Raw genomic sequence first — 25707 nt, forward strand, 5'->3', positions numbered from 1 at the left:
AATTCCCTCTTTTACTTTCTGCCTTGTGGTGGCAATAAATCTCTGTGAATCCTGAACTGTGCAGATTATGTGGTTGCCACTAAACACAGATTGCTTCCAAACTGGAATTGGAAGCCACTTTGATTAAGACACCACAGTAAACAATTTAGGAAAAAGGATTCGTTGTGTGTGTGTCTAAAGGGAAAAAGGAGAGCATGAACCTGTAGCATGTTTCTGATGGCTAAACCATGATTGAATTCAACTACCAACACAGATAACCTGGTCCTGTTGTTGTACTACATCATCTGCATCATAATATAGATAAAATAAGGTGCACACTACAAACACTTCAAATGATGCAAACTGTTAAACAAGCAACTAGATGCCACTCCCCTTAAGAGGAAGTTTATATTCTAGTCTCTCAGACTACCTTTCCCCACTTTCCATCCTGAAATCAATTTTTCAAAGGATAATTTTTTTACTTGGCATACAGGGGTTTTATTCAAACTTTGGAAACAGAGAAGTGATATAACATGGGAAAAATCCAGAAATTATTGTGCTTAGCTATGCATCTCTTCACATTTTTCTCATGATGTTTTCAGATTATTTTCTGATCTGAAAATCTCATGAGAGGTGGCCTTTCTTAAGAGATTTGCTGTGTTTCCTGACTTCTCTCTGTGAACAGAAATATTACGGAATCAAGCTCTGGCCAAAACTGGAGTGAGGAAAGAGAAAAGGCATGTTTAAAAATATGGATTTTTAAAGTAAACCATCTCTGGTATCATCATATGGGCTGCTTATGAAACGCACACAGACACTTGAGGCTGTCTTCACATGATGGGTGGGGCTTCCTCTTCCATTTCACATGAGCTTGATTTTAAACTAGGTTAAGGCGTGCTTTTTTGCTTTTGTCAGCTTAGCTTGAATTTGTAAATGACTTGCCATATCTATAGCGCCTGTGTGAAATAGTTAATGCTCTATAATGCCAACAGGCAAGAAGAGTTGTTGTTATAATTGTAATTGGCTCAGTTTGCATAGGAACAAGTTCAAGTCATTTCTTATTTTAAAATGTTCCAGGTACCATAAATATGCAAGGGAAAGTATTCCCTGGACTCATATTTAATTTTTTAGGTGGGGTTTTTTTAAAAAAATGTGTGAGTTGTTATGGTTTGGGCAGCAACTTAGCCGATTTCTAAGACTTTGTGGTAGGGAGGGTATTAAATGATGGTTTAGTTATAATGGAAAATTTGACTTGCAAAAACATTACAGGACGTCAGTAAATAAAACCTTTCACAAAGGTATGCTTGTTTCTGATCAGTTTCTAGTTCCAGATGTTGGTTCTGCTGACTCCAAAAACTTGACTAGGTTTCAGGAAAGTTGGAAAGATACATTGCCTTTACCATCTGTACTGAATATACCATGCACATACTTGGAAGAGAAATTAATCTGAAATATGGAGCAATGCTCAGAAATCTACCCAGGCCAGAAATAATTAATCTGCAGAGTTTCATAGCAGCTAACACAACACCTTTTTCTTATTTCTTATTCTTGTTTCATAAGAATCCTTGGGCATGGCATGTGTTAGAATAGTTGATACTTAAAATGTCTTTCACGTTTTAATTTAAACATTGTTGGACATTGGAGGGGGTGCAATTGCATTATGTTTGAAGGTATATATTTTTTAAAAACCCAAGTTCTTAAATTTTCTTTTCGGGCTCAACACTTTAATGATGTTCAGGGTGGGGGGAGAGGTTCTGGTGGAAAGGGATTGTTCAAATGGTAACAATGGTATGAATAACAGCATGAGTTGTGTGTGTCAGCCCTTCTTTCCAAATGTCTTTCAAGTTTCTCTTTATTGGAGATGCTTCTGCATTAGCCAGGAGCACTGATTAAGGTCAATTCATTCCTTATGGCATTGCTTCTCAGGGGTCAGGATTGCTTTGTATTTCTGGAACTACATGAAGGGAGATTCTAAATTTCCTTTTGTATTGTTGTTCAGAAATCTGAAATGCTGCTTTCAGTGCTACAGAGACTGTGACTGTGGGGTTTCTGAGACGGTCTTCCTTGAAACTACATGTGGCATGATTTCAGCATGTTTCTTTTGTATAGCACCAAATTGTTCATTAGAGATGAACGTAACCAGAATTGGAAATAAAAGTACATAAGGATAGGCATTACCAAGCCTTCTCTTCTCTCCCCCTCCTCATCCTTTCATTCTGTCAGCACTTGTATGCACTGCAGGCTGTCATTGTGATCCAGATAATCTCTGCTTTTATTAACATAAAACCTAGCCCTTGTGGCTTTAATGGGAAGTTTGAAAAGTCCTATAGCGGTGTATCCTGGAGGCACAGACACTAAAAACTTATTTTCAAGTTGTCTGATTTCTGAGCCTGTTTTGCTGAGATGCCAAGCTATTATTTCTTTAAAAAATAATAAATTGAGAACACCCCTGAACAACCAGGAATTGTTTCCTTAAAAATGAGAGATTTTGCAAGTGAGAAAATCCATGCTTGGGTGAGAAAAAAATTGCTGTTGTCATGTGAAAGTTTTCTTGCTTTAAAACAACTAAACTATTTTGTTCTTTTTATTTTTATTTTTATTTGGGAAGAAAATACACTGCCAACATTAATAAAAACTATCATGATGATAAACTGCATAAAATCAACAATACAATTATATCCCTAAAACAAATGCAAAATGCATCACAAATCAGTAGGGGTTTTGAAGGTGGTAGTTCTGTTTTCTTCGCAGTATCAATTTGTGGGATGCTCAGTTGCCATTCGTCGCCTTTTGGGCGTACTATCATTGATTGCAATTGCCGTAAAGGGGAGAGGGACTGCACCCCCTGGATTTTAAATCACATGGGGAGCCTGTGTGCATGCAACAGGGCCCCTATTTCAGCCCTTTCAACCACCCTCATGTAGGCAGCAGGAAGGCAGGGCCAGCAAGCATGTGGACAGGAGACCCAGTGAACATGGCACTGCTCTCCTCCTGATGAGATTTTAATTACATGAGGGGAGCATGCCTGCAATCTGTGAATCTGAATTCAGAAACTGCACAAGAGATGCATAAAGTGATGCATACTTGTCAGCCTATGGCCTTCAACTTATTATTCATAATATTTTAATGAAGCGTAGATAGGTCTGGCTCCCCAGTATGCAAGAAAATTGAGTTTGCTCATGTTTTCACCAAACAAATCCCAAAAGAAACCTGATCATCATGATGTGTATAGTCAAGAACCTATAGAGCCAAGAATTGAACTCTGCTGTTATGAGTTGTGGGTATATGAATAGTGGGTGCCAGGGTTTGGGGGTGCCAGATTCCCCTAAATTCCTGATAGGTAATAGAATTTAAATCAAGCCTCCTGAATGCTGGATCCAGCAGGAATTCAGTTGCTAGAATAGCCAGGCCTGCCTGATAATGGCCTGCTAAGTATGAGTTGTTAACTTAACAAAAGCAAGGTGATGAGCCATTAAGAAAGTGGGAGCTCTATGTCAGACACAAAGGGGTGGAGCCCCACCCGTGAGCTCTGAGTTAATGGGCAGAGACAAAAGACTTGAGGGGTGTTCTAGGGAAACAGTCTGTTTCCACTCTGTTAAATGGAGCAAGCTGGAGCAGAGAGGCAAAGGGCCATGGCTGATTTCTGCTGGCATCCAAGGCTGTGGCCATGGAAGAAGCAAGAGCCTCTTGGAGTGTAATGCTTTGAGCACCTCCATCATAGGCTCAGGTCAGAGCAGCATGTAACATCTGCCATAGATTTCAGTGTTGACTGGAATCTGCCCTGTTGTCATGGCAAGAAAGATGACCCCACTTTTAGTCCAAAACATTTACCATGCTTGGTGAATACTACGTATTGTTTTTGCTTTCCCCACACTCTTATCAGATTGTCTTCTAATAAAGAGCAAGGCACACATGATGTAATGTAGTGGCTAAGAAGGTAAGCTGGGAATTGTCTAGTTCTCAGATATTACCTCCACCTTGAACTAGGAGACCTTAGGCAAGTCATTGTTTCTTAGCTTCATCTCTTTCCCCAGCCTCCAGTCTGGCAGTATGAGGATGATGGTGATGTACTGCCATGTCATGCTTATAACTGGAGTACAGGTTCCATGGGGCCTTTTGGTCTAATTTCTTGTGGACTGGAGCACCATCTGACTCTCTAGAAACTGTGAACCCACTTTCTTAATCACAAAGACTGGTGCTGGCTCAGGAGGAAGAATGGGAAAGGAAAAGAGAGATGACCATAGATCACAGAGATGACCATACAGGTGATCTCTCAAATATAGGAATAAGGAAGGCAAGGGTGACCAGGACCTTTAGGAATTGATAAACAGATTGGCAGTAAATTGTAGAATAAATTGTGAAGTTGTAGCCACTGTATGGACTTTTAAAGTAAAAAAAAGCACAGAAATGGCAGCAACACTCTTCTTGTGGATTCCTTTTGGAGAGGAAGCATTTTTGGATAATATGCTTATGAAGGACAATTGTCTGGAATTATGTTCTTTTTTGGAATATTGCCGCTCCCTCCTCACAACCTCTTTCTTGCCTTGATCTTTTTTCCTTTCTTCTTTATTGTTCTTGTTACTGCTTTTTGGGTATTAGATAATGGACATTTGAAATGAAACTGTTGTTGAATTGTGTATAGGACAACTGCCAACCTGGTACCTTCCAGATGTCTGGGACTATAACTCTTCTAATCCCGGCCAGCATGGTGATACTGTCTGGGACTGACGAAATTTCTAGTCCAAAACATCTGGAAGGCAACAGTTTGGTGAAGACTGGTGTAGGGGTGTAGAGTGGGTTTGGTATTGAAACTTTGCTACCTGACTTGTGCTTGTATGCTTAATTGCAGCTGGACTTTGTTCCCTTCTTTTTGTTTTCAACAAATTTAAACCTTTTTAATTTCTCAGAGGCTATATCTGTGGCTCCTTTTTTCTTTGTAAAGGACAGGAACCAAAACTCTGCTACAAGTAACTTCCTCTAAACATTCATATCTGAAACTGGAGCCTCTGGGCATGTCTGTAACTTTTCCAGAAAGGTTTTTTGTTTTGAGATTTACCAAAAACTTTTGTGCTTTGGTAATTTTAAATACAGAGGCATGCCAGAGCCCCTCTAGGCAGTGAAAAACCAAGTCTACATGGTAATCATGTTTCCTATTCCTATTGATCTCCCACCATGTACTTGGAAAATAGGTTAGGATGACAAATATTGCTGTCACCTGCTAGGGTTTTAATATATAGGTGCCAGTGTAATGCAACTCCTCAGAACTGGGTGTAGACTAAGCTGAAGAGAGAGCAAGTTTGTTTCCCTCAGTTTATCAATATGCACTAAAAATAAGATGAGTGACTTTGATGGGTTTCCACAGAAATAGTTTGTATGTGAACTTCTTTGGTTGTTAATGTCAGCATGAACTAATGACTGGAATCGGTTGCCTGGATACTTGTGCTGACGTTGTGTTGAGTCCTAGAAGTGGAATTTTGGTGACGTCGTGGAATGTTTACAAGCATCCTGAGCACTCAGGTGCAGATATTGCAAGAGAAAGATGAACTAATAGTAAATTTTGACGTGAGTAAGAACTCATGTCTTAAGGCAGTGGATGGAGCAGTGTGCCGGTTGAGGTGAGGGTGGAAGAACAGGAGTAGATGTTGGGACTGTCAGGGTGGTTGGCTGAGTGACAAGAGAATCTAGTCAAGTTGGTGAGCCCAAGCATGCAGTGTATCTGAGGGCATAGCATTGGAGAGGGCAGTGGATTGAGAAAATGAACGAGCAAGAGAGGTGTGTAAGATGAGCATAGGCATTTTGGACAGAAGGGGACTATGGAGCATGAACGAAGTGGTCAGCAAGGCTCCAGTGTCGCTATGGGTGACATTTCTGTGCGCACTTCTGTGTGCTACAAGAATATAATAAAACTGGGAAAGCTTTTTAATTGCTTTATATTTTCATACTGCACCTTTGTCCGCTTGGCCAGAGAATGTGTTTTTTTGTTGTTTTGGACAATGTCTTTTTGACATTAGTCTCTCCAGGGAAATAAAAGTAACTTTGTCCAAATGAAATAGTATATAATCAGAGTGCTATATTTCGTTGTAAATAATAATGTTAGCAGTAACAAACTGTAGGTTGCCAAGTAAAACCAAGATTCTGAAATAAATCTCTCTGGTTTCTGAAACCCTATAATTATTGCAAAAAACTTAACTTACACAGTACAGAAAATGTATCTTTTACAAGAGCCCTTAAAATGTGCAATTCTTGCCTGTGCAAAACAAACCCAAGACTAGCTGCCCAAATTTTATAACACTCGACAGGGTGATGCTTGCTTGTAAAGTTGGGGGCAGGGGTGAATTTTGTGATTTTTAAAATTATTATTGATACACAGTAATCAAGGGAAATGTGTTTTGGGTTACTTTTAAATGATGGAAAACTTCTGGTGGCACAGAAAGAGATGTATTTATAGAGCCAACTTTTTTCAAACAACATGCCCCTTCTTTATACAAAATCTTGCTTCATTTCTGGGTCCTGACTTTTGCATTGTGGGAAGGGCGAGGTTATTTTCTTGTTTTGGTTTAATCATTTACTTGGGTTTTATCTTGTATTTTATTCTGTGAACTGCCCTGAAATCTTTTGATGACGGGTGGTATATCAATTTTTTAAATAATGATGATGATGATGATAATTATTATTATTATTATTCTTGTAAAATTGCAAACGCACCTCAGAAGAAGACAGGCTGTAAGCCCCTCCCCCATGAAGTAACTAGTATTGATTTACTATTATTTTTTCATGAATGCTTATAGGGCTTGTTTCCTCCATTTTTATAGCCATTATTAAATGTTGTGTGTGAAAGGATCCCAGTTTATCTGGATCCACTGGTATCCCCCCTCCCGCAAGTCTGTAGTGCTTCAAGTTGGAGAAAATTCAAAAAGCTTCCCCCATCAACTCCCCTGTTGACACAAAAGACATTGGATTGTATCCAGTGAAGTATTGCACTCACAATAATGTCTTTCCACCCCTACAATGGAACTTGCTTTCCCCCTCTCCTTCTCCGTGTGTCTGCCCCCCCCATCTGCTTTGGTGTTTCCCAAATCTTCCAGAGCAGATTTGGGGAGTACCACTCCGGCGGGAAGGTAAACAGCATTTCCGTGTGCTGCTCTGGTTCACCAGAAGTGGCTTAGTCATGCTGGCCACATGACCCGGAAACTGCAGACAAACACCGGCTCACTCGGCCAGTAAAGTGAGATGAGCGCGCAACCCCAGAGTCGTCTGCGACTGGACCTAATGGTCAGGGGTACCTTTACCTTTTAGGAGAGGAGAAGGGAAGCGGGTGGCACTGTGGTCAGAAGGTTGGCGGCTCAAATCCCCGCGACAGGGTGAGCTCCCGTTGCTAGGTCCAAGCTCCTGCCAACCCAGCAGTTTGAAAGCACGCCAAAAAGTGCAAATAGATAAATAGGTACCTTTACCCTTTTAGGAGAGGAGAGGTAGGGACTGTTCCATTGTGCAAGCAGAAATTGTTAAATGAGTGCAGTGACTTAAGTTGGGTAAATGTTAGGGGATTTTTCTTTTTTCATGGGATCACACACTGAACTACAGTGGTACCTCGGGTTATATACGCTTCAGGTTACATACGCTTCAGATTACAGACTCCGCTAACCCAGAAATAGTACCTCGGGTTAAGAACTTTGATTCAGGATAAGAACAGAAATCGTGCTCTGGCGGCACAGCGGGAGGCCCTATTAGCTAAAGTGGTGCTTCAGGTTAAGAACAGTTTCAGGTTAAGAATGGACCTCCGGAACAAATTAAGTACTTAACCCGAGGTACCACTGTATGCAATTCTTCATAGACAGTCTAAGCTGAGTTACAGTTCTGGGGGGAAATTTTTTCCCACTTTTCTGATAAATTTGCTTCTATAAATTTTGTGGGGGAACTGTCTGAGAGCTTCTGCCTTGGTGCTGAACTTTTCAAGCTTCTTTTTGAGTTAAAGTTTCTTTTATAGAGGTTCAGACTGTCTTCCTGTCCTTGCTCTACTGTAGTATGATAACCCAAAACAATGCTTGGCGTACATAAGGCTGTCACTAAAAATAATTCATATTTTGAGATGGAGGCATGGATGAAATTGCTCTACAGGAGGTTGTATATAATAACCAGCTTAAAGTATAGGCTGTTGCAGTTTAAAGAAGGGGTGAAAAACCAGACTCTGACATCTGTTGTAGCTCTCTGCATAAATGATTCTTAAAATAAATTTTAATTTTCTCTTTCTCCAAATTTCAAACATTGTGGACAACATGCAGAATAAAAAAGTGAAATGAAACTGCCTTGATTGATAGCTGAGATGTTTTGAGTTTTTTCCACAAAATTTGTGAATAGAAAAGATGGTGAAAGGGAGAAGACATTGTGGGTTTTTATTGTTTGGTGTGTTTTTTAATGCCAAGGAAATGTACTGTATTTCCACCCCCTGCTTGTGAACTGAATGTAGGACACTTCTCTCTCTTTCTTTTGTTAATGTAGCAGTGTGCATTTCTATAGTAACTTATGCTATAAGATCTAAAAAGTATTTTACAGTCAATAAAGCATTCCCAGTGGCAGTAGATAGTTATATGATTATACCCTTTGCATATTGTGTTTCTAGCCATAATACAACAATGAGCTTTGCAGATTCAAAATAGATGACACAGAATAGGGAAAACATAATTCTGAGAAAAAGTTGTAGCCTTTGACAATTCCTAATACCATTTGGAAACTACAGCACAAGTCATAGTGGTTCATGAAGCCTAAGCTTCCTTTTCAAAAGTTTTTATTTTACAAAAGTGACTTGCTGTAGTCACAGGTTAGGCATAAAAAAGTGGAAGGAACAGGAACTGAGTTTCTTTGACTTCTTGTTTTGGATTAATTTCACACCTACATTTTTTTTTCCATGGGAGGGAAAGAAAACCCTACTATGCCACTGTGTGCTTGCGTGTGAGGAATTCAAAACACACACACACACAGTTCCAGGATGAAAGGAGTAGTCTTCCTTTCTTTAGAGGACTATATCCGACAAGTTTAAACTCAGGTTAAATACGAAGGTTCATTGCATGAAAATCAACATTTAATCTATCTTTTGAAGTTAGTGATCAATGGATTTCAGGTGTTCTACAGTAGTAGCTGCCAGTGGAACAGGGCTGGGTGCAAAACGTAAAGTAGTCTAAAGATGTTTTTGTTAAGTAGTCATTCCAAATAATAAAAGAAGCTTCTCCCCTCCCTGCTTTTTGAATGACTAGGGATGAAGTCCTATGCATGCTTCCTTGGAAATGTTGCACTGAATGCAGTTGGTCTTTGTTTGAAAGCCCACTGGTGGCATCCTTGAAGTACCGTAAGCTCTTCTGAGGGTAGAAAGGGGCAGGGGTGGGAGTTTGGACTGAGCCTTAAGACATACATGTGAATGGCTGAGGCTTTCTTCAAAATGTCAATGGTGTACCAAAATGAAGAATAATATTTTGGCTCCACCTGTTCTATGTATTTGTCACTGTAACAAGGTAGATTAATCTTGCTGACTTAGGTCTTAGGAGGATAATAAATTTTTCAAAACCCTAAAAAGTAACCTCGCCCCCCCTGCTCTGTCCCTCTCCCTTTCATATCAGAAAAAGGTAAAGGTAAAGGGACCCCTGACCATTAGGTCCAGTCGTGACCGACTCTGGGGTTGTGGTGCTCATCTCACTTTATTGGCCAAGGGAGCCGGCGTACAGTTTCCGGGTCATGTGGCCAGCATGACTAAGCCACTTCTGGTGAACCAGAGCAGCGCATGGAAGCACCGTTTACCTTCCTGCCGGAGCGGTACCTATTTATCTACTTGCACTTCGTGCTTTTGAACTGCGAGGTTGGCAGGAGCAGGGACCGAGCAACGGGAGCTCACCCCGTCGCGGGGATTTGAATTTCCGACCTTCTGATCATCAAGTCCTAGGCTCTGTGGTTTAACCCACAGCTCCACCCGCGTCCCTATACACCCTCCCAAAAAAATCCTGCTTCCCTCAGTAACTCTGCATCTTTCTCAGGCACAGTTCTCCTCCATAGAAGGTATTTGTCATTCAGGGGCTACTGATTGGTGTTTGGCTGCTCCACAATACTTAAAAACCCTTTTCCCTTGGCGGCCTATCCATATCCAAGAATCTTTGAACAACTATTTTTTGCTTGGGCATCCCTTTGGTGACTGAGGTCAAGCTTGTCAAGACGCTGTACCCCATAAAACCTGAATACTGGGTGGTAGCCAATTTCTTGTTCAGTTATATCTCCAAGTAGGTTATCTTACGCATTGGAAAAATAAGACACCATACCAGTTTCCTCTGCAAACTGTAGTTTTTAAATGCAAATGTTGGTCTCAACCTCTTTGTAAATGCAGATGTGTTCTGAATAGGCAGCTAATAGGTATGAGCATGTATCTCTGATTACCCCAGAGGCATAATAATCCCAGTCTTGTTTGCAGCAGACCACATCCTCCCATTTGTTAAAATTTATTTTTCTTGTGTCAAATAAGCTTTTTAGCTACATTTTCCACAGAGAAGAAACCAAGCATGTGTGTGGCCTTCCTGCATGGTGACTTGAAAAGAAAAGTGCCCTTCTGCCATAGTCTCCACCTTGTGCCATGCCTCGCCAAGCAGAATTTGCCTATTAGGGACGTTTGGAGCTTTTCCAAGTGATTATGCAGTTGTTAAAAGTTTAGAAGTTATTCCTTAAGGCTATGCTCCTGCCGAAGGGCATAATATATTTCCCCAGCACTGAAACAGATACCTATTTATTTTTTTGAACCAGAACATTCGCCCAGCAGCATGGATGAATTGTAAGAGTTGGAAAGGACCTTCAAGGTCATCTAGTTCAGTCCCCCCCCCCCCCAGTACAGGAGTCTGGGAAATGCTTCCTCTAGCCTGAAAGTAGACAAGAATTGACAGGTATGGAATTCCAGCAAAACACATTACAGTCATCCATATTCATTGCTGGAGTCCGCTTTGAGCAGATAAAAGGATTTTCACCTTTTATGCATAGGGCTGGCTCATCATGGACACAAGTATTTGCCATGTTAGATGTGTGTTGGACCACACATCAGGAAGAAAATGCTTCAGCAAATTTATGGCTTTTCATTATGTTAGCAGACAGAAATGAATGTGGAGCACATATCTACATAGCAGGCTTTATCAACCGCCTCCAATTTGTTCTTGGTTATTGTTCCAAAGGCTTCATTTCTCTCTCCTGGGCTGCGTTCTCAGTACCCCTCAAGGTTAAACTGGATGTTGCTGAAGAAGGGCATAGGGCCTGGTAGCTGCCATGTGGTATTTTCCTACCTACTCTCTGGTATTTTCTTTTTCCTTTAGGAAGCTTTTCTGTGCGTTTTCCTTGGAATGCTGGGCTATGTGCAACAGTACCTTGGCATTGGGTACTGAATGCCTGTAGAAGGGGAAATCCTTTAGTGTGGGCATCTTTTACTTCTCTGAGTAACTTCATTTTGAGCGTATCTCCATTTCCTTATACATGAATATGATTCTTTTCTGCATTGCTCAATCCTAAATGCACAGACAGACAGGACGGAATAGAATTATTTAACACGCTTTACAGCTATGAAATGCTATAAGGAGCTAATATAGTTTCTTGATACAAATGCTACATTACCCGAAAGACTTCAGTTTCAGCAGAGCATGTGTTGTGACAATGTGACTGCATCCTTTCTGCTTGTATGATTTGCAAAGGAACCATGTATTTATATCTTCCCTTAAAGACTAACAAATGTGTTTTGGTACAAGTTTTAGGAGACTGAAGCCCACTTCATCAGATGCATGATGTGAAATATTAGTTAGCAGGTATATAAAGGAGAAAATTGTAAGGTGAATGTCAAAAGTCAATAAGGAAAAACTGAGTCTAAAACAATTACAGCATAAATATATGTTCAATAGGCATTTTAATAGTGGCATATTGGTGAGGATTTACTCAGCATTGCTGAGATGATTGTATTAACACCTATGGCAGAGAACCATTCATGAAGAACAATCATTGATAGTACAGATATCCTGGCATTGAAAAGCTAGTTAACACATGATAAAAGAGCTAAAATCTTTTGTCTCTGTTTAACCCATAAGTGATGGCATTGAATTTATTGATGGATTGTAATTAAGCTCATTTATGTTACACACACACCCTTCCAGAATGGCTCCATTAAGGTCTGTTATGGCCTGTCCTGGGAAGTTGAAATATTCTCCCAAGTGCCATTTTCAGTGTCTGATTTGTGTCATTTACTCCTGTGTGGAAACAGGTTCATCTATTTTGTTTAGAATGCAGCAGGGCATTGTTGACAGGCGAAGTCATAAATCACACTGGAAGATGAGCAAGTGAATGAACCACCAATGTTGTGGATGACATTGTTGGGTCCAGTTATGGTGTTACCACTAGACGCTGGGAGAGATTTGTCAATTGGCTTTGCTGTGGCTTGTTGGTGATTAGCTGTTTTAGGTTGCCAGGTGGTGGGGAGAGGGGAGGTTGTCTATATGCAAATATGGCCACCCCTCTAAAAAAATTTCCCATTCAGATTCATCAGAAGGGGGAAAGTATGAAATTGGAGTCTTCCTACCAGGTGAACTAAACAGTGATAGATAAGATGGGATCAAAATGACTTTGAAATGTTATTATGCTACAACTTCAACAAAACATGCACAAATGAAAAAGCAACACATGCAAAGCCATTGGTTCTTATGCATAATGGTCCCTTAGCTTGCTAGCTCAGGTGACTTCCAGTTGCCTCATGTATTGGTCAGATGAGGGGTCAGCAAACCTTTTCAGCAGGGGGCTAGTCCACTGTCCATCAGAACTTGTGGGGGCCCGGACTATATTGGGGGGTGGGGAGAATGAATTCCTATGCCCCACAAATAACCCAGAGATGCATTTTAAATAAAAGGACACATTCTACTCATGTAAAAACATGCTGATTTCCTGACCATCTGCAGGCTGGATTGAGAAGGCGATTGGGCCGGATCCGGCCCCCGGGCCTTAGTTTGCCTACCCATGGGGCAGACCATGGGCCATATTTTTCCTCCTGCTTCTCACTTTCACTTACTTACTTTTTAGCTAGTTTCTCAATCCTGGGTCTTCCCCACTCCCTGGCACTTACTTTGTCCTTCTTCCATGGGTTTCTCCTTCCCCACCCCTGCCCTGCATCCTGTATCTCGCCAATTACAGCCTTTTTTATCTCTCTAGCCAGCTTGGAGTGCTTGTTTCTGATTGGCTTCCTAGATCTTTGTCTTCTTGGTGATAACCTCTCCCTCAGTTCTTTGCCTTGCTATTCCAGACTGATAAGCAAATTTGGTCCCACAACACAGCACACTATGCCATGTCTTGCTCCTTGGTTCCTCATTTAGACATTTCTCAAGCTGTTCTTACCCCAGACCCCATGTTCATCAACTTTCTGTTTAAAACCCTTGCCTGAGCAACTGTATGTGGTGAGCTTGACTTATCCTTATTCTGCCATAACTGCTGCTAGCTCAGAGCCTGTGTTACTCTCAAAGATTCTATCTCCCCATAGTGTTAAGTCTCCTCGATTTCCTCCTATAATTAATCAGAAAGGAGTTCATTAGATATGTTGCTCTATTCCTACACATGCTCTATCATTTTCTCATTGGTTTAAGGGGCAGTTCACAACCAACCACGCACACATGTACAGTGGTACCTCTGGTTACGTACTTAATTCGTTCCAGAGGTCCGTTCTTAACCTGAAACTGTTCTTAACCTGAAGCACCACTTTAGCTAATGGGGCCTCCCGCTGCTGCTGCGCCGTCGCCGCACGATTTCTGTTCTCATCCTGAAGCAAAGTTCTTAACCCAAGGTACTATTTCTGGGTTAGGGGAGTCTGTAACCTGAAGCATATGTAACCCGAGGTACCACTGTATACACTACCTTGCAGAGGGGTTTGCCAGCTGTCTGTACATCTTCCCCTTTGAATGCTTCAGAAAGCGTTGCCAGTCTAATATGAAAGTGGCTGCATATTCCTGTGGCAGTGTTTCTTTTTATAAACTTGCAAAGCTGTAAGATTCCTTAGGGGCACATCTGCCCTTAAACTACTGCTTTTAAGCAGGGATAATTGCCCTGGTGGTCTCCAAGGAATCCTAAGGCTGTAATCCTATGCACAGTTACGTGGGAGATGGTTCCACTGAACTTGGTGGGACCTCAGAAGGAAACCAAACTTGGATCTTGCTGCTAGAGCTGTTGCAGCTAGAGTGCTGGGAATTCTGTATGAAATGGTCAGATGCCGTCTTTTAGGTATTATTTGATTGCCTTGTAAAATAGTGTGGATTGAGAAGGTTGCAGGGTTTTTTGTTTTTGTTTTTTTAAAAAATATACATGGAGTTGAAATTCTAAAGGTAACACTAAGCCAAAGATGTAAAAAAGAACATGGACTAAATATTGGAAACCTAACCATATGATGAACATCAGTACAAGGCCAAATGCACAACAAAACAGTCATGCATAATTCTTATTCAAGTCCTGAATATTTCAGTCAAAATATTAATTAATCCCAGTTATAAGATTGTATTGCAGTATAAGATAAAAGTTGCATGACAGAACACCCACCTTCATTTTTAAAACCCATTTTCTGATATTTTTGTGGTTTTTTAAAGCTGTTTGTGTTATATTTTGAACATTTCCTTGTGACTTATCTAGAAGACAAAAAATAAATCACAACAATAATAAAGAAAAGCAATTCGATGATAGTATATATTTTATTGTAGTATGTGTATTGGATGATGTTCTTGGAGTTCACTAACAAAGAATTGGATCTCAACTCCATGCATGTTAGGAGTCTGAAACATCAGCTGAAGCTACAAGCCTCTTGTGGGGAAAGTCAGCAATTGATTAGTAAAGACATCTAGCAGCTGTTGCTTGGACTTGTGGAATTGCTCGAAGGGCTTTAAGTGACAAATAATTTGCAAGAGAAATGTTCTGTGTTGGATTACATTAGAAAGCTGCTGAACAGAGCAGATCCTGAATGAAATATTGCCGTTTGTAGCAGTTAGTGCCCTCTTCTGGAATATTGGTATTCCATTAAGTTAATTACATTAGTGTTAACGCTGTAATTGGTAGGAAACAATCTAATGCTGAGGGGTCATCCCTTTGTTATATGCAACTATCTAAATAAAGACAGTCATGCTAATAGGTATCCCACTTTATTTACAAGGTAGTGTGGTTAAAAGAGGTGGTATTTTGCAGGACACTTTTTAAATTGATGTAATACACTTGCATATTACGAAAGTGTGGTTTTTAAAAAGCATTGCTTACTACACGATTTCCAACAGCAACCATTTATCTGTTAAGAAACATCATCATAAATATTTTTCATTCCCGTGTACAGAATCTTACCAGAAAAAATAAATATGTCCTAAACTCGGATTTCTACCAGTTAAAGCTGGCCTCTGCTAATTAATTAAAATTTAGCTGCTTGATCAGTCATTGGAGCTTGCTGCTCTGTCGAACAACTTTTGCAAAAGAATATACAGTCGTACCTTGGTTCTCGAACGCCTTGCAATTTGAACGCTTTGTCTCCCGAATGCCGCAAACCCGGAAGTAAGTGTTCTGGTTTGCGAACTTTTTTTAGAAGCCGAACATACGACGCTGCTTCCGCTGCTTCCATGGCTTCCGATTGCCTGCTGGAAGCTCCTGCAGCCAATTGGAAGCTGCGCTTTGGTTTTTGAACGTTTTCAGAAGTTGAACGGACTTCCGGACTGGATTCCGTTTGAGAACCAAGGAACAACTGTAATGTATAAGTAACATATGTGGCATTAGTTGGTCATCTCCTTGCATGAAGCAGTCCCAAGTTCAGTCTGTGGCATGCCCAGGTAAGACTGTGAAAGATCCCTGCTTAAAACCCTAGAAAGCCATTGCCAGACACACAGTACTGAACTAAATGGACCAATGTCCTGAGTCAGAAAAAGGTGACTTTCAATGTTCCTAGGCAATCCTTCTCACCATCTGCAGTGGTATCAGGAAAAAACCAGTGACCTAAGTATGTTCCTGCTTGAAAGTAGTGACTGATTTAGATGGCACTAATGCACCTTAGAGGGACGCAGGTGGCGCTGTGGGTAAAAGCCTCAGCGCCTAGGGCTTGCCGATCGAAAGGTCGCGGTTCGAATCCCCGCGGCGGGGTGCGCTCCCGTTGCTCGGTCCCAGCGCCTGCCAACCTAGCAGTTCGAAAGCACCCCCAGGTGCAAGTAGATAAATAGGGACCGCTTACTGGCGGGAAGGTAAACGGCGTTTCTGTGTGCTGCGCTGGCTCGCCAGATGCAGCTTTGTCACGCTGGCCACATGACCCGGAAGTGTCTCCAGACAGTGCTGGCCCCCGGCCTCTTAAGTGAGATGGGCGCACAACCCTAGAGTCTGTCAAGACTGGCCTGTACGGGCAGGGGTACCTTTACCTTTAATGCACCTTAGAATGGTGTATGCAAGGGACGCGGGTGGCGCTGTGGGTTAAACCACAGAGCCTAGGGCTTGCTAGTCAGAAAGTTGGCGGTTCGAATCCCTGTGACGGGGTGAGCTCCCATTGCTTGGTCCCTGCTCCTGACAACCTAGCAATTTTGAAAGCACATAAAAGTGCAAATAGATAAATAGGTACAGTACTGCTCTGGTCGGAAACTAAACGGCGTTTCCGTGCGCTGCTCTGGTTCACCAGAAGCGGCTTAGTCATGCTGGCCACATGACAAGGAAGCTGTACGCCGGCTCCATTGGCCAATAAAGCGAGATGAGCGACACAACCCCAGAGTCGTCCACGACTGGACCTAATGATCAGGGGTCCCTTTACCTTTAATGCACCTTATAATGGTGCATGCAAGTTACGTCTTTGGAGAGTTCATGAACTTTTATTAATTATTCATTTCATTTCTATATCACTTTATATTTCTAAGAAAAAAGTCTCAAAGCGGTTTGTTGTTGTTTAGTCGTGTCCGACTCTTTGTGACCCCATGGACCAGAGCACACCAGGCACTCCTGTCTTCCACTGCCTCCCACAGTTTGGTCAAACTGATTTTAGTAGCTTCGAGAACACTGTCCAACCATCTGGTCCCCTGTCGTCCCCTTCTCCTTGTGCCCTCAATCTTTCCCAACACCAGGTTCTTTTCCAGTGAGTCTTCTCTTCTCATGAGGTGGCCATAGTACTGGAGCCTAAGGTTCAGGATCTGCCCTCTCAGTGAGCACTCAGGGCTGATTTCCTTAAGAATGGATAGGTTTTATCTTCTTGCAGTCCATGGGACTTTCAAGAGTCTCCTCCAGAACATTAAAACAACAAATAAATAATCCAAAATAAAACAATTGCTGAAGAAAGTCAAAGTGTACATCCAAAGCAACATAATTAACAGGAAACTAAAATATTACCTTGAAGATTTCAAAATAATTCATTACAAAGGAGGTAAACCACAGAATGCACACTTAATGCAGAATAGCTAACAACAACAAAAAAAACCCTTAACATTTCAAAAGGAAACATTACTAAAAGAAGTCAAATATAAAATGCACATTTAAATAGCATAATTAAAAAGAGAATAAAATATTATCATAAGCATAGAACATGCTCTACCTGCTGCTGTAGTGTGTGGATGAACTTGTAGTGCCTGGCTATGGGGAGGGGGCTCTTTAAGAATGTTGTTGTTGTTTAAAAATTATATCCTGCTTTTCACCAAAGCAGTTTACGACGATAAGAATGCACAGCATATCACGCTTAAAACACAAAAGCCTAAGAAATTCAAAACTCCAGAAATATTGTTTAAATCAAATCATTTAAAACATCAGAGAAGCATTTATGATTCAAAGCCACCCTGAAATAAAATGGTTTTAACTAGGCATCTGAAACGTAGCAGGAACAGTGCCTGTCTGACTTCTAGTGGGAGAGAGTTCCACTGAGGTTAGGGCTGCCATACGCCCGGAATTTCCCTGACATAGCCAGAATACGGCAGTCAGTAACAGTGTCTGAGCAGAAATAGCTTCTGGGATTCTGGGAAAATCTGGGCATATGGCAAATTTTCTTAAATTTTTTCAAAAACTTCATTTTGTGCCCGGATTTTCACTTTTTTGAAATATAGCAACCCTAACAGGTGGGCTGACAATACTGAAGACATGACTTGTTCTTCACATGAGTTGTGCTTCTGTTCTATGGGGAACCACTAATAGTGTTCTCCCCACAAAATGTTCTCAAAATGTCCAGCCTGAAACCTACATAGCAAAGTTGTCCTTAATATATCCAGGGCCTAACCTGTTCATACTAGTACAAGAACTTTGAATCTAGCCCAGTGGCAGATTGGAAGCACTTTCAGGTCTGTTAATGCTAGTGTCATTAGTTGGTGGTTGAAGCAAGACACAAAAAGTCCTGCTTGAAAAACGAGTCAGTTCGTCACTGAGTAAATTGAATTTGGAGGTATTCAGTTGTAGGAATCATATGGAGAAAAAAATACACACTTTTTGTCTTTATCCTGGAGGTAGTTGGTAAATTTCCACTTACTCTGGCTTTCAGAGTTGTTTCCTAGGCATTAATTTATCAAACTTATCAAAAAAATTTGAAACTAAGTTGGAATTGATGAAAAAAACGGTGGGGCACACAGAATATTTAAGGCAGTAAATGTCTGGAGGCAGTATTCTTCTTTTACCAAATGATTACAAAGTTTGTTGAATGTTTAAAAAAATATAATATGTGGCATTGTGCTAAAAGCCATAATAATGCCAAATAACAAATACTTTACTTGAATGGAAATGCCAAGATGTAATATAGTTCTTTGGCATCACTGCTCTGTTTTTAGAAGTGACGGTTTACCATACATAACACTTTATTGTTCTTCCTTTCCATAGCTTCTCCCCTCCTGCTTTTTGCTAACCGGAGAGATGTCAGACTGGTGGATGCTGGAGGAGTGAAGATGGAATCAACTGTTGTTGTCAGTGGCTTAGAAGATGCTGCAGCAGTGGACTTCCTGTACTCACAGGGTGTTATTTACTGGACCGATGTGAGCGAAGAAGCCATCAAGCAGACTTATTTTAATCAAACTGGGAACCTGGTGCAGAACGTCATCGTGTCAGGTCTGGTTTCCCCAGATGGCTTGGCATGTGACTGGATTGGGAAAAAATTGTACTGGACAGACTCTGAAACGAATAGGATAGAAGTTGCTAATCTCAATGGAACATCTAGGAAAGTTCTCTTTTGGCAAGACCTTGACCAGCCAAGAGCAATAGCCCTGGATCCAGCTCATGGGTAAACATCCCTTCTTTAAACTTTTTGCATTGGTTTGCAGGATTATGATTGTTTTGATAGGAATTTTTTTGTCTCTACAAAAAATATAATCTCGTTTTAGTTTCTATTTTCTCAAGGTATTTTTCTCTGAACATACGTTTAGATTTAAATACATCTTGTGAAGCAATGGCAGGCCATGGAAGAGTGCCATGACTAAAGTGCCAAAGAAAATGTTAAAACAGTCTCATTTTTCCAAGTTAGGCTTCTCCTAAAAGCCAAATGTTATGAATTTTTTAATCTCCAGTTAACATGACCAGTTAAAGGTGTTTAATGAAGTTTTGTGTATAAAAGTGCAATAGGTTCAGTTATGCAAATTTTAACGAGTTCTCAAATTCATCAGATGGCTTGAGGTGTCTAATGCCCTGTAAGCTCTAGCAAGTAAAAGAGCCTACCGTGTTTATTTTTATTACCCCAAAGATCTGAATGTGCCTAAGCACCCTCTGCGTAGGGAAGGAATCAGCCAGGTATCTGCAAGCTAGAGATTTATTTAAACTGAGGTTTTGCTTACCTGGCACAATTTTTTTCCAGTTTTTTGACAAATGTGTGCTGAGGTAAATGGTTAACTGTTACAGATCATTCCGCTAGCACCTTAAATGCATTGTTTTGTTACATGTGATACAGTTGGTAAAAGAGGCAATCTCAGCTTTGACAAGGTTGTAATATAAATGAACAGAAGGCTGGAGCAAGTGTGAGCAGGAAGCCAAACAATTAAGTAGTTGAGTTTGGTTTCATATCAGATCCAGGTCCATCAGGGTATTCTAACATTTTGGTTCAGGCACAGAGCTTAAAAATAGTTCAAGAACACTGTTAGATACTAAGATATATAAGCTAGGCGCCAAATAGCTAAGCGGAATGCCTAGTTGCCATGTTTGGGCCAGACAGCTCAAAAATCCTATTTTTCAATATGACTTTTTGGCTGCTGAAATTCATTCTGATTGTGCAGATAAAATATCATGGATAGAATTCTACAGGATGTGTTGATAATGTGTGAAAACAGTCAAGATCCAAGGATCCCTAGGCATTCACCTCCAGATGGCGGAGATGTCAGGCGCCATCCTGGTGCCCAGGCATCTTCACTTGGTTGCATGTGGTCAGTAGCTAGGTGCAAAATGTGCCTGGCGCATGGCGGATTTTGAAGGCTGTTCAAGAACTAGTTCAGATAAACGTAACACAGTTGAGTGCAACTACATATGTAGTGTAATCTAAAGTGTGCTTACTCAGACGCAAGACGCACTATGTTCAGTTTGTATGAACTGGCTTCATTCATATCCACAGTGTAGTTCATTGTCAGTGTGGCCATATGGAAACGATGCTACCAATTTTCTGAATTCCCGATTATCCCAGTGTTCTGGTTGACCACACTTAATAAATGTGGTTGTATTGCAGAGCTGTTTCCCAAATATGTCTTTTCCACTTAGGATGGCTTTTCATTCTGTTTTCTCTCTCAACAACAATGGTTTTTCTAAACCAGCCATCAGGGAAGCAGTAACAAAATGCCCCCTTATTTGAACTGGCTAATCTGGCATCATTGCATTTTGTGCTGTCTCTGAGACCTTAATTTGAGCTAAAGTGTCCTTTAGGAAAAGACCCAAGAGGTGACTGCCAGTCCTTTGCCCAATACAGTTTCCCACCCTGCCTTGTACCTACTATTTATAAAGGTTTTGGTGTTTATAGATGTGGGATATAATGGCAGGAATCAAGAAGCATTTTCACGTAAGTATTTAAAAGGCCTGTGATGGATTACCATATTGCTGTGGAATTTGCATGCTTGTTTTCTTTTGGATGGAAAACTTCACTTATGAACAAGAATTAAGTGAACAGTGTGGTTCTTCTATATAAGCTCTCATATGAATCTTTGCCCAAATACAGAGTATAAGGGAATCCATTAACAGCTAAATGGTAGAGCCATTAGCTTTTATAGCCAAGACTGTAAAGATTTAGATCTTTAGCTTCAGGGATTTGCTAATCGCAATTTCCAGACAGGTTTCTGAGGAATGATACATTTTGACTGTTTGGTTTACTTAAAATATTTATATCCCGCCTTAAAAACGGTGCTCAGCGCAGCTTACATCACCAAAGCTAGCAGCAACACCCAGAGACTGGTCATACGCAAAACAATCTTAAAACTGAGAGTTGTCTCATTAAAATTAATCAGCCTAACTATAATGTTTTCAATAAGAGGCAGGATACTTGGAGAAGGGGGAGGGGGAAAGATGGACATTCCTTAGTAGGGAATCCCATAACACCTCTCCCACTCCAGTTAGATATCTGACACATGGGAGTGATCTGTGTGGGGAGGACACTGGAATTGTAAAAGGTACATTTAGAAATGCCTCTCATGAGGCCATGAAACCAGGAATTTAAGCAGCAGCTTGAAGCTACCTCTTTTTCCCTTTGCGTCATTGTGCTGTTACTTCTATAGTCATAGACTGGGGGATGTTCATAACTCTTCCCACTAATTGGGCTCACATTGCTATCCTCACATTTGTCATTTATCTGTGCCAAGTATAGGAGATTTTTTCAGTCTGGTGTCCTGTTTGGTGGGTTGCCCTGTGCTGCTGGTTACTAGAAATTTCCTCTGTATAGGAGAGAAGGGATGCTTGTTTTAACTTATTTAACACCCCTTGATACTATGGCTGTGATATAAATGTGAAGGGCAAGTTCTCTTGTCTTTGTATAAAAACGGTTTGATAGCTAGTGAGTATTGGAGAAAAGTTACTGTTCAGCAAAGTATTTTCTAAATTTGCCTTCCCCTGTTATTCGTGTTTTATAAAGTTGTTTTTGACTTTGAGAGGATGACCTCTTTCAAAAATGTGACCTCTTGCTCAAGCTCCATTTATAGGAGCAGCCAAGGGCAACCCCGGACTGGAAGTGGGGGGGGACGACGACTGGGCCTGGTGCTGGAAGTTTGCACCTCCCCACAAATAAAATCGGGGGCTTGTTTGTGATGATGGTGGCTTCCCAATGCTTTCTTGCCACCCTCCCATCTTTTTCAAAAGGCATGTTGGGAGCATATTGACAAAATAATTATATATGAGTGGAATATCTGTTTTTCTTCAAGTTACTGTAGTTTCTGAACAGTCTGATAGGAATTCCAGATCAAAGTTTCCATCCTGGTCAGATTTTATTTTGCAGCAATTGTTTCATTCTGCCTCCCTTCTTCTCAGTTGTCTCTACTTGTGCTATTCATGGTAGATTGTGAAGACTCCTACTGTTAGAAGTTATTTGCCTAGTCAAGAGTACTACTCTGTATTACTTTATTGCGAAAGACAGAACATAGCATAGTAATCTTAGAATTCATCAGGGGGCATTTACAATACAAGACTGAAGTAAGTTGCTTGTGATTTTTATTGTCTTAATCTCTAGATGTATGAAGCGAAAATATATTTTTGTTGGGTGGTTAGAAAATACCTGCAATGCACCATTAAAAATAGATCAGTTCTCTAGTTGTAGACGTTCAACAGTTGACCTTTTAGATTTTGGTGGAAAACATTTGATATGAGCACCCTTGCTGTTCTTTTTAAAGGATTGGAATTCAAATTTTGCAATGGTGGCTGGAAAATTTGAAGTTCATTATGAGGAAATATAGTGTGTTAAAAGTCTTTTTTAAAAAAACAAAAACCCAAACAAGTCAATTAGCACAGAAACATGCTCTTTTTTGTGAACAAACATTTTTTAGTTCGGGGTGGGGAATCTTTTGCTAAAGTACTATTATTTTCCATGTGCAAATGTAGAGCATGCATAATTCTCCATGTAGTTCTTCTGGCAATTTACTTGGAATTTGCATGCCTAGCTGGATCAATACCATTCAACATTCTACCACCCACTTACACCACAAAATCTCTTTTGCAGTATTTTTTTTACTCTGTGCTTTCAATGGCATGTAACATTAAGCCATAATTTATAACAAATTTAAAATTTCACTTTCATGTAAAAAGTTCTGGCATCATTCTTCCCAAACTCCTCCTGCTGCTTCGCCACAGAGAAAACAAGCCAGGGTCTGCTTCTCGTGCCATCTAAACCTGGGCTTGTGGTTTGGTTTTTCTCCAAACAACAAACTGTCAGCCTTGAAGAGACCTTGGTTATTATTGCTTCTGGAGAGAATCAAACCACAGTTTTGGACAACATGACAAGTAGTAGGAGTATCAGTAAACTTCTGAGTAGCATTCACTAGTGTACTGCTCATTCGCATTAAACAATAGTTTGTTTTAGCCTATGGTTTAAATACGAACTAGGCCAATATTTGCAGTACCATAATGTTTTCAGATGTCTGATTATAATCTAATGTTGGCATGAACAAATTATATAGAACAATGAGATTCGTATGGCTGATGTGTAGTCCTTTTACCTCAACAACTCCAGGAAACTGGAAGAGGCAAGAGACCAAAAGCTCCCCCCCCCCCGTGGGCTGATGAGGTACTGTTTACACACATACCTTTGGTCAGTGCAGTGGCAAATTACCATATTGCTAAAGGACTCACCATGTGGTGCTCCTTGGCTGGGATCCAGTGATGTGCAGAATGGTTTTCATGTATGCAAGAAGACTTTGGGATTAGGTTTCTTGAACTGCAGTCCGCCATTGACACATGGTAAACTGCTTTTGAAAGTGGGTGGGGGCTTTCAAAAGCAGATTTTGATAAGCTCTGGTGAACGTCTGCTGTTCAAGGAAGGAAATAAAAAAATCCCACATGGCATTACTAATGTAAGTCTTTGGAGCCCAGCCTTAGGCTTTCATCTTGCTCCAGCTTTTGATTTAAAACCTACCACCTCCTTGCAGATGTGTAAACCATAATGTACGGTAGTTATGATTATCCTGAGGTTGCTTAATATGTATGGTTACTGATATTATATTAACTCAATTTTGAAAGCCCAAAGCAGTTGTTCCTTAATAGTATATGTGCATTTAATTTCTTGTATCTTTATTCTGTGCCCTCGCTGGTGGGGCAAGGCATAGTCATGTCTTCATTGTTCGTCAGCCGTCCTGGTGGTTTTTTTAAGTTTTGACCTATTGCCTCCATTCTTCTTTTTTTAAAACAAAAACAAAATAGCAACACAAGTGATTTGGTTATTTTTTTCAACTTCACACAGTTACAAAAAGAACAAAAATGATATCCAGCCACATAGCAAAGAAGGATATTGCAGCCCAACTTCAATAATTCTAAAATTACAATGCAGGATTCGGATAGTGCTTGCTATACCATTCTTAAATTAATATCATTTGCATTCACCCATCCCTGCCCCAAAACTTACATGTCTCCTCCAAATGAGTCATGTGACATGGAGGGGGGAATATGATAACACTTACTGATATTATTCTTGACTCTTGCATTTCATCCTACTTTCTTTACACAATAATAATTGTATACTGTACCTATTTTGTTTTCCCTCATTGACTTCCCCTATTTTCTATCAAATGTAAATTTCTGTTTTTGTTGGTTTCTGTCTCTTGTCTTGGTCCCTCCATTTCACCACACATTATTAAACGCTCACACTCATGTTGTTGTTTTTCTCTCTGAATTTTTAAAAAATTTTTATTTTGGACTCTTATGAGTGGAACCAATTTCCTTTAAATATTCACTTGGCCTCTTCTCAGTATCATTGTAAAAATTATTAAAAACTCCTAGCTCGTCTTACGCATTTCCCTCTTGGATGTGGTGCTTGGATTTCTTTTGTATTGTTTTATATTTCTAGGTTAATTTGAATGCTTTCCTTCATAGAATCATAGAAGTGTACAATTGCAGATTTGGAAGGGACCACGAAGGTCATTTAGTTCAGACCTCTGCAATGCCAGAGTCTTTTGCCCAACATGGGGCTTGAGATTGAGTCTCATGCTCTACCAACTGAACTATCCAACTTTCACTCTTTCCCAGCTTGGTCAAAATTTGAGCAATGCCCCTCTGTTTCTCATGTATGTTGGTTTTTTAAAAAACTGCGAGTCTGTAGGCAGTAACTCGGCAATGTATTTTTAAAATATCTATACAGTGCCTAAATAATAAATAAAGATGACAATTTTGTTTGTGGCTTATCTGCTTGAACAATCCTTTCAGAGATTTCCAATATAAAATGCTAAGATACTTTGTATCTGGCAAGAGGCGTGGTTTCCTAGCTCTGGAGTACCATGTTATTTGTGTCTTGAATAGCTCTAATTGGCCCAAGAATTAGGAAGTGTGCAAATTCAGTCTTGTTACCCTGGTGGGCCATTTTAGGCTTTAAAGCAGCAGACCTAGAACTTCATTCTGCACTGGATTATACCTAGTGGTACAATCAGGGCAAGACTTTGAGGCAGAGGTCCTGGGCCCCACTCAGAATGAGCAGGAGGCCTCCCCAATGCAGTGATGCTGGCCTTGGAGCAAGTGAACTAATACAAATTAAGATTTGAAGAGACACTCTCCCTTGTTAAACCAATAAGTCCAGAGTCTAAAATAACTGTGCTGCTGGTTCTAGTATATGTCTGAATGGGAGATAGT

General features: G+C 40.5%; 1 protein-coding gene across 1 annotated transcript in view; it reads left to right on the forward strand.

The window, feature by feature from the left end:
• The window catches only part of LRP5 (LDL receptor related protein 5), a 116216-nt gene that overhangs the window by 14238 nt on the left and 76271 nt on the right, over positions 1–25707 (forward strand). The window contains exon 2 of the mRNA XM_053395472.1: positions 18805–19201. Within this exon, the coding sequence (XP_053251447.1) occupies positions 18805–19201 (397 nt within the window). The remainder of the gene's footprint in view (positions 1–18804; positions 19202–25707) is intronic.

This window comes from Podarcis raffonei, chromosome 1 (genome assembly GCF_027172205.1).
Source record: "Podarcis raffonei isolate rPodRaf1 chromosome 1, rPodRaf1.pri, whole genome shotgun sequence".
Taxonomy (NCBI): domain Eukaryota; kingdom Metazoa; phylum Chordata; class Lepidosauria; order Squamata; family Lacertidae; genus Podarcis; species Podarcis raffonei.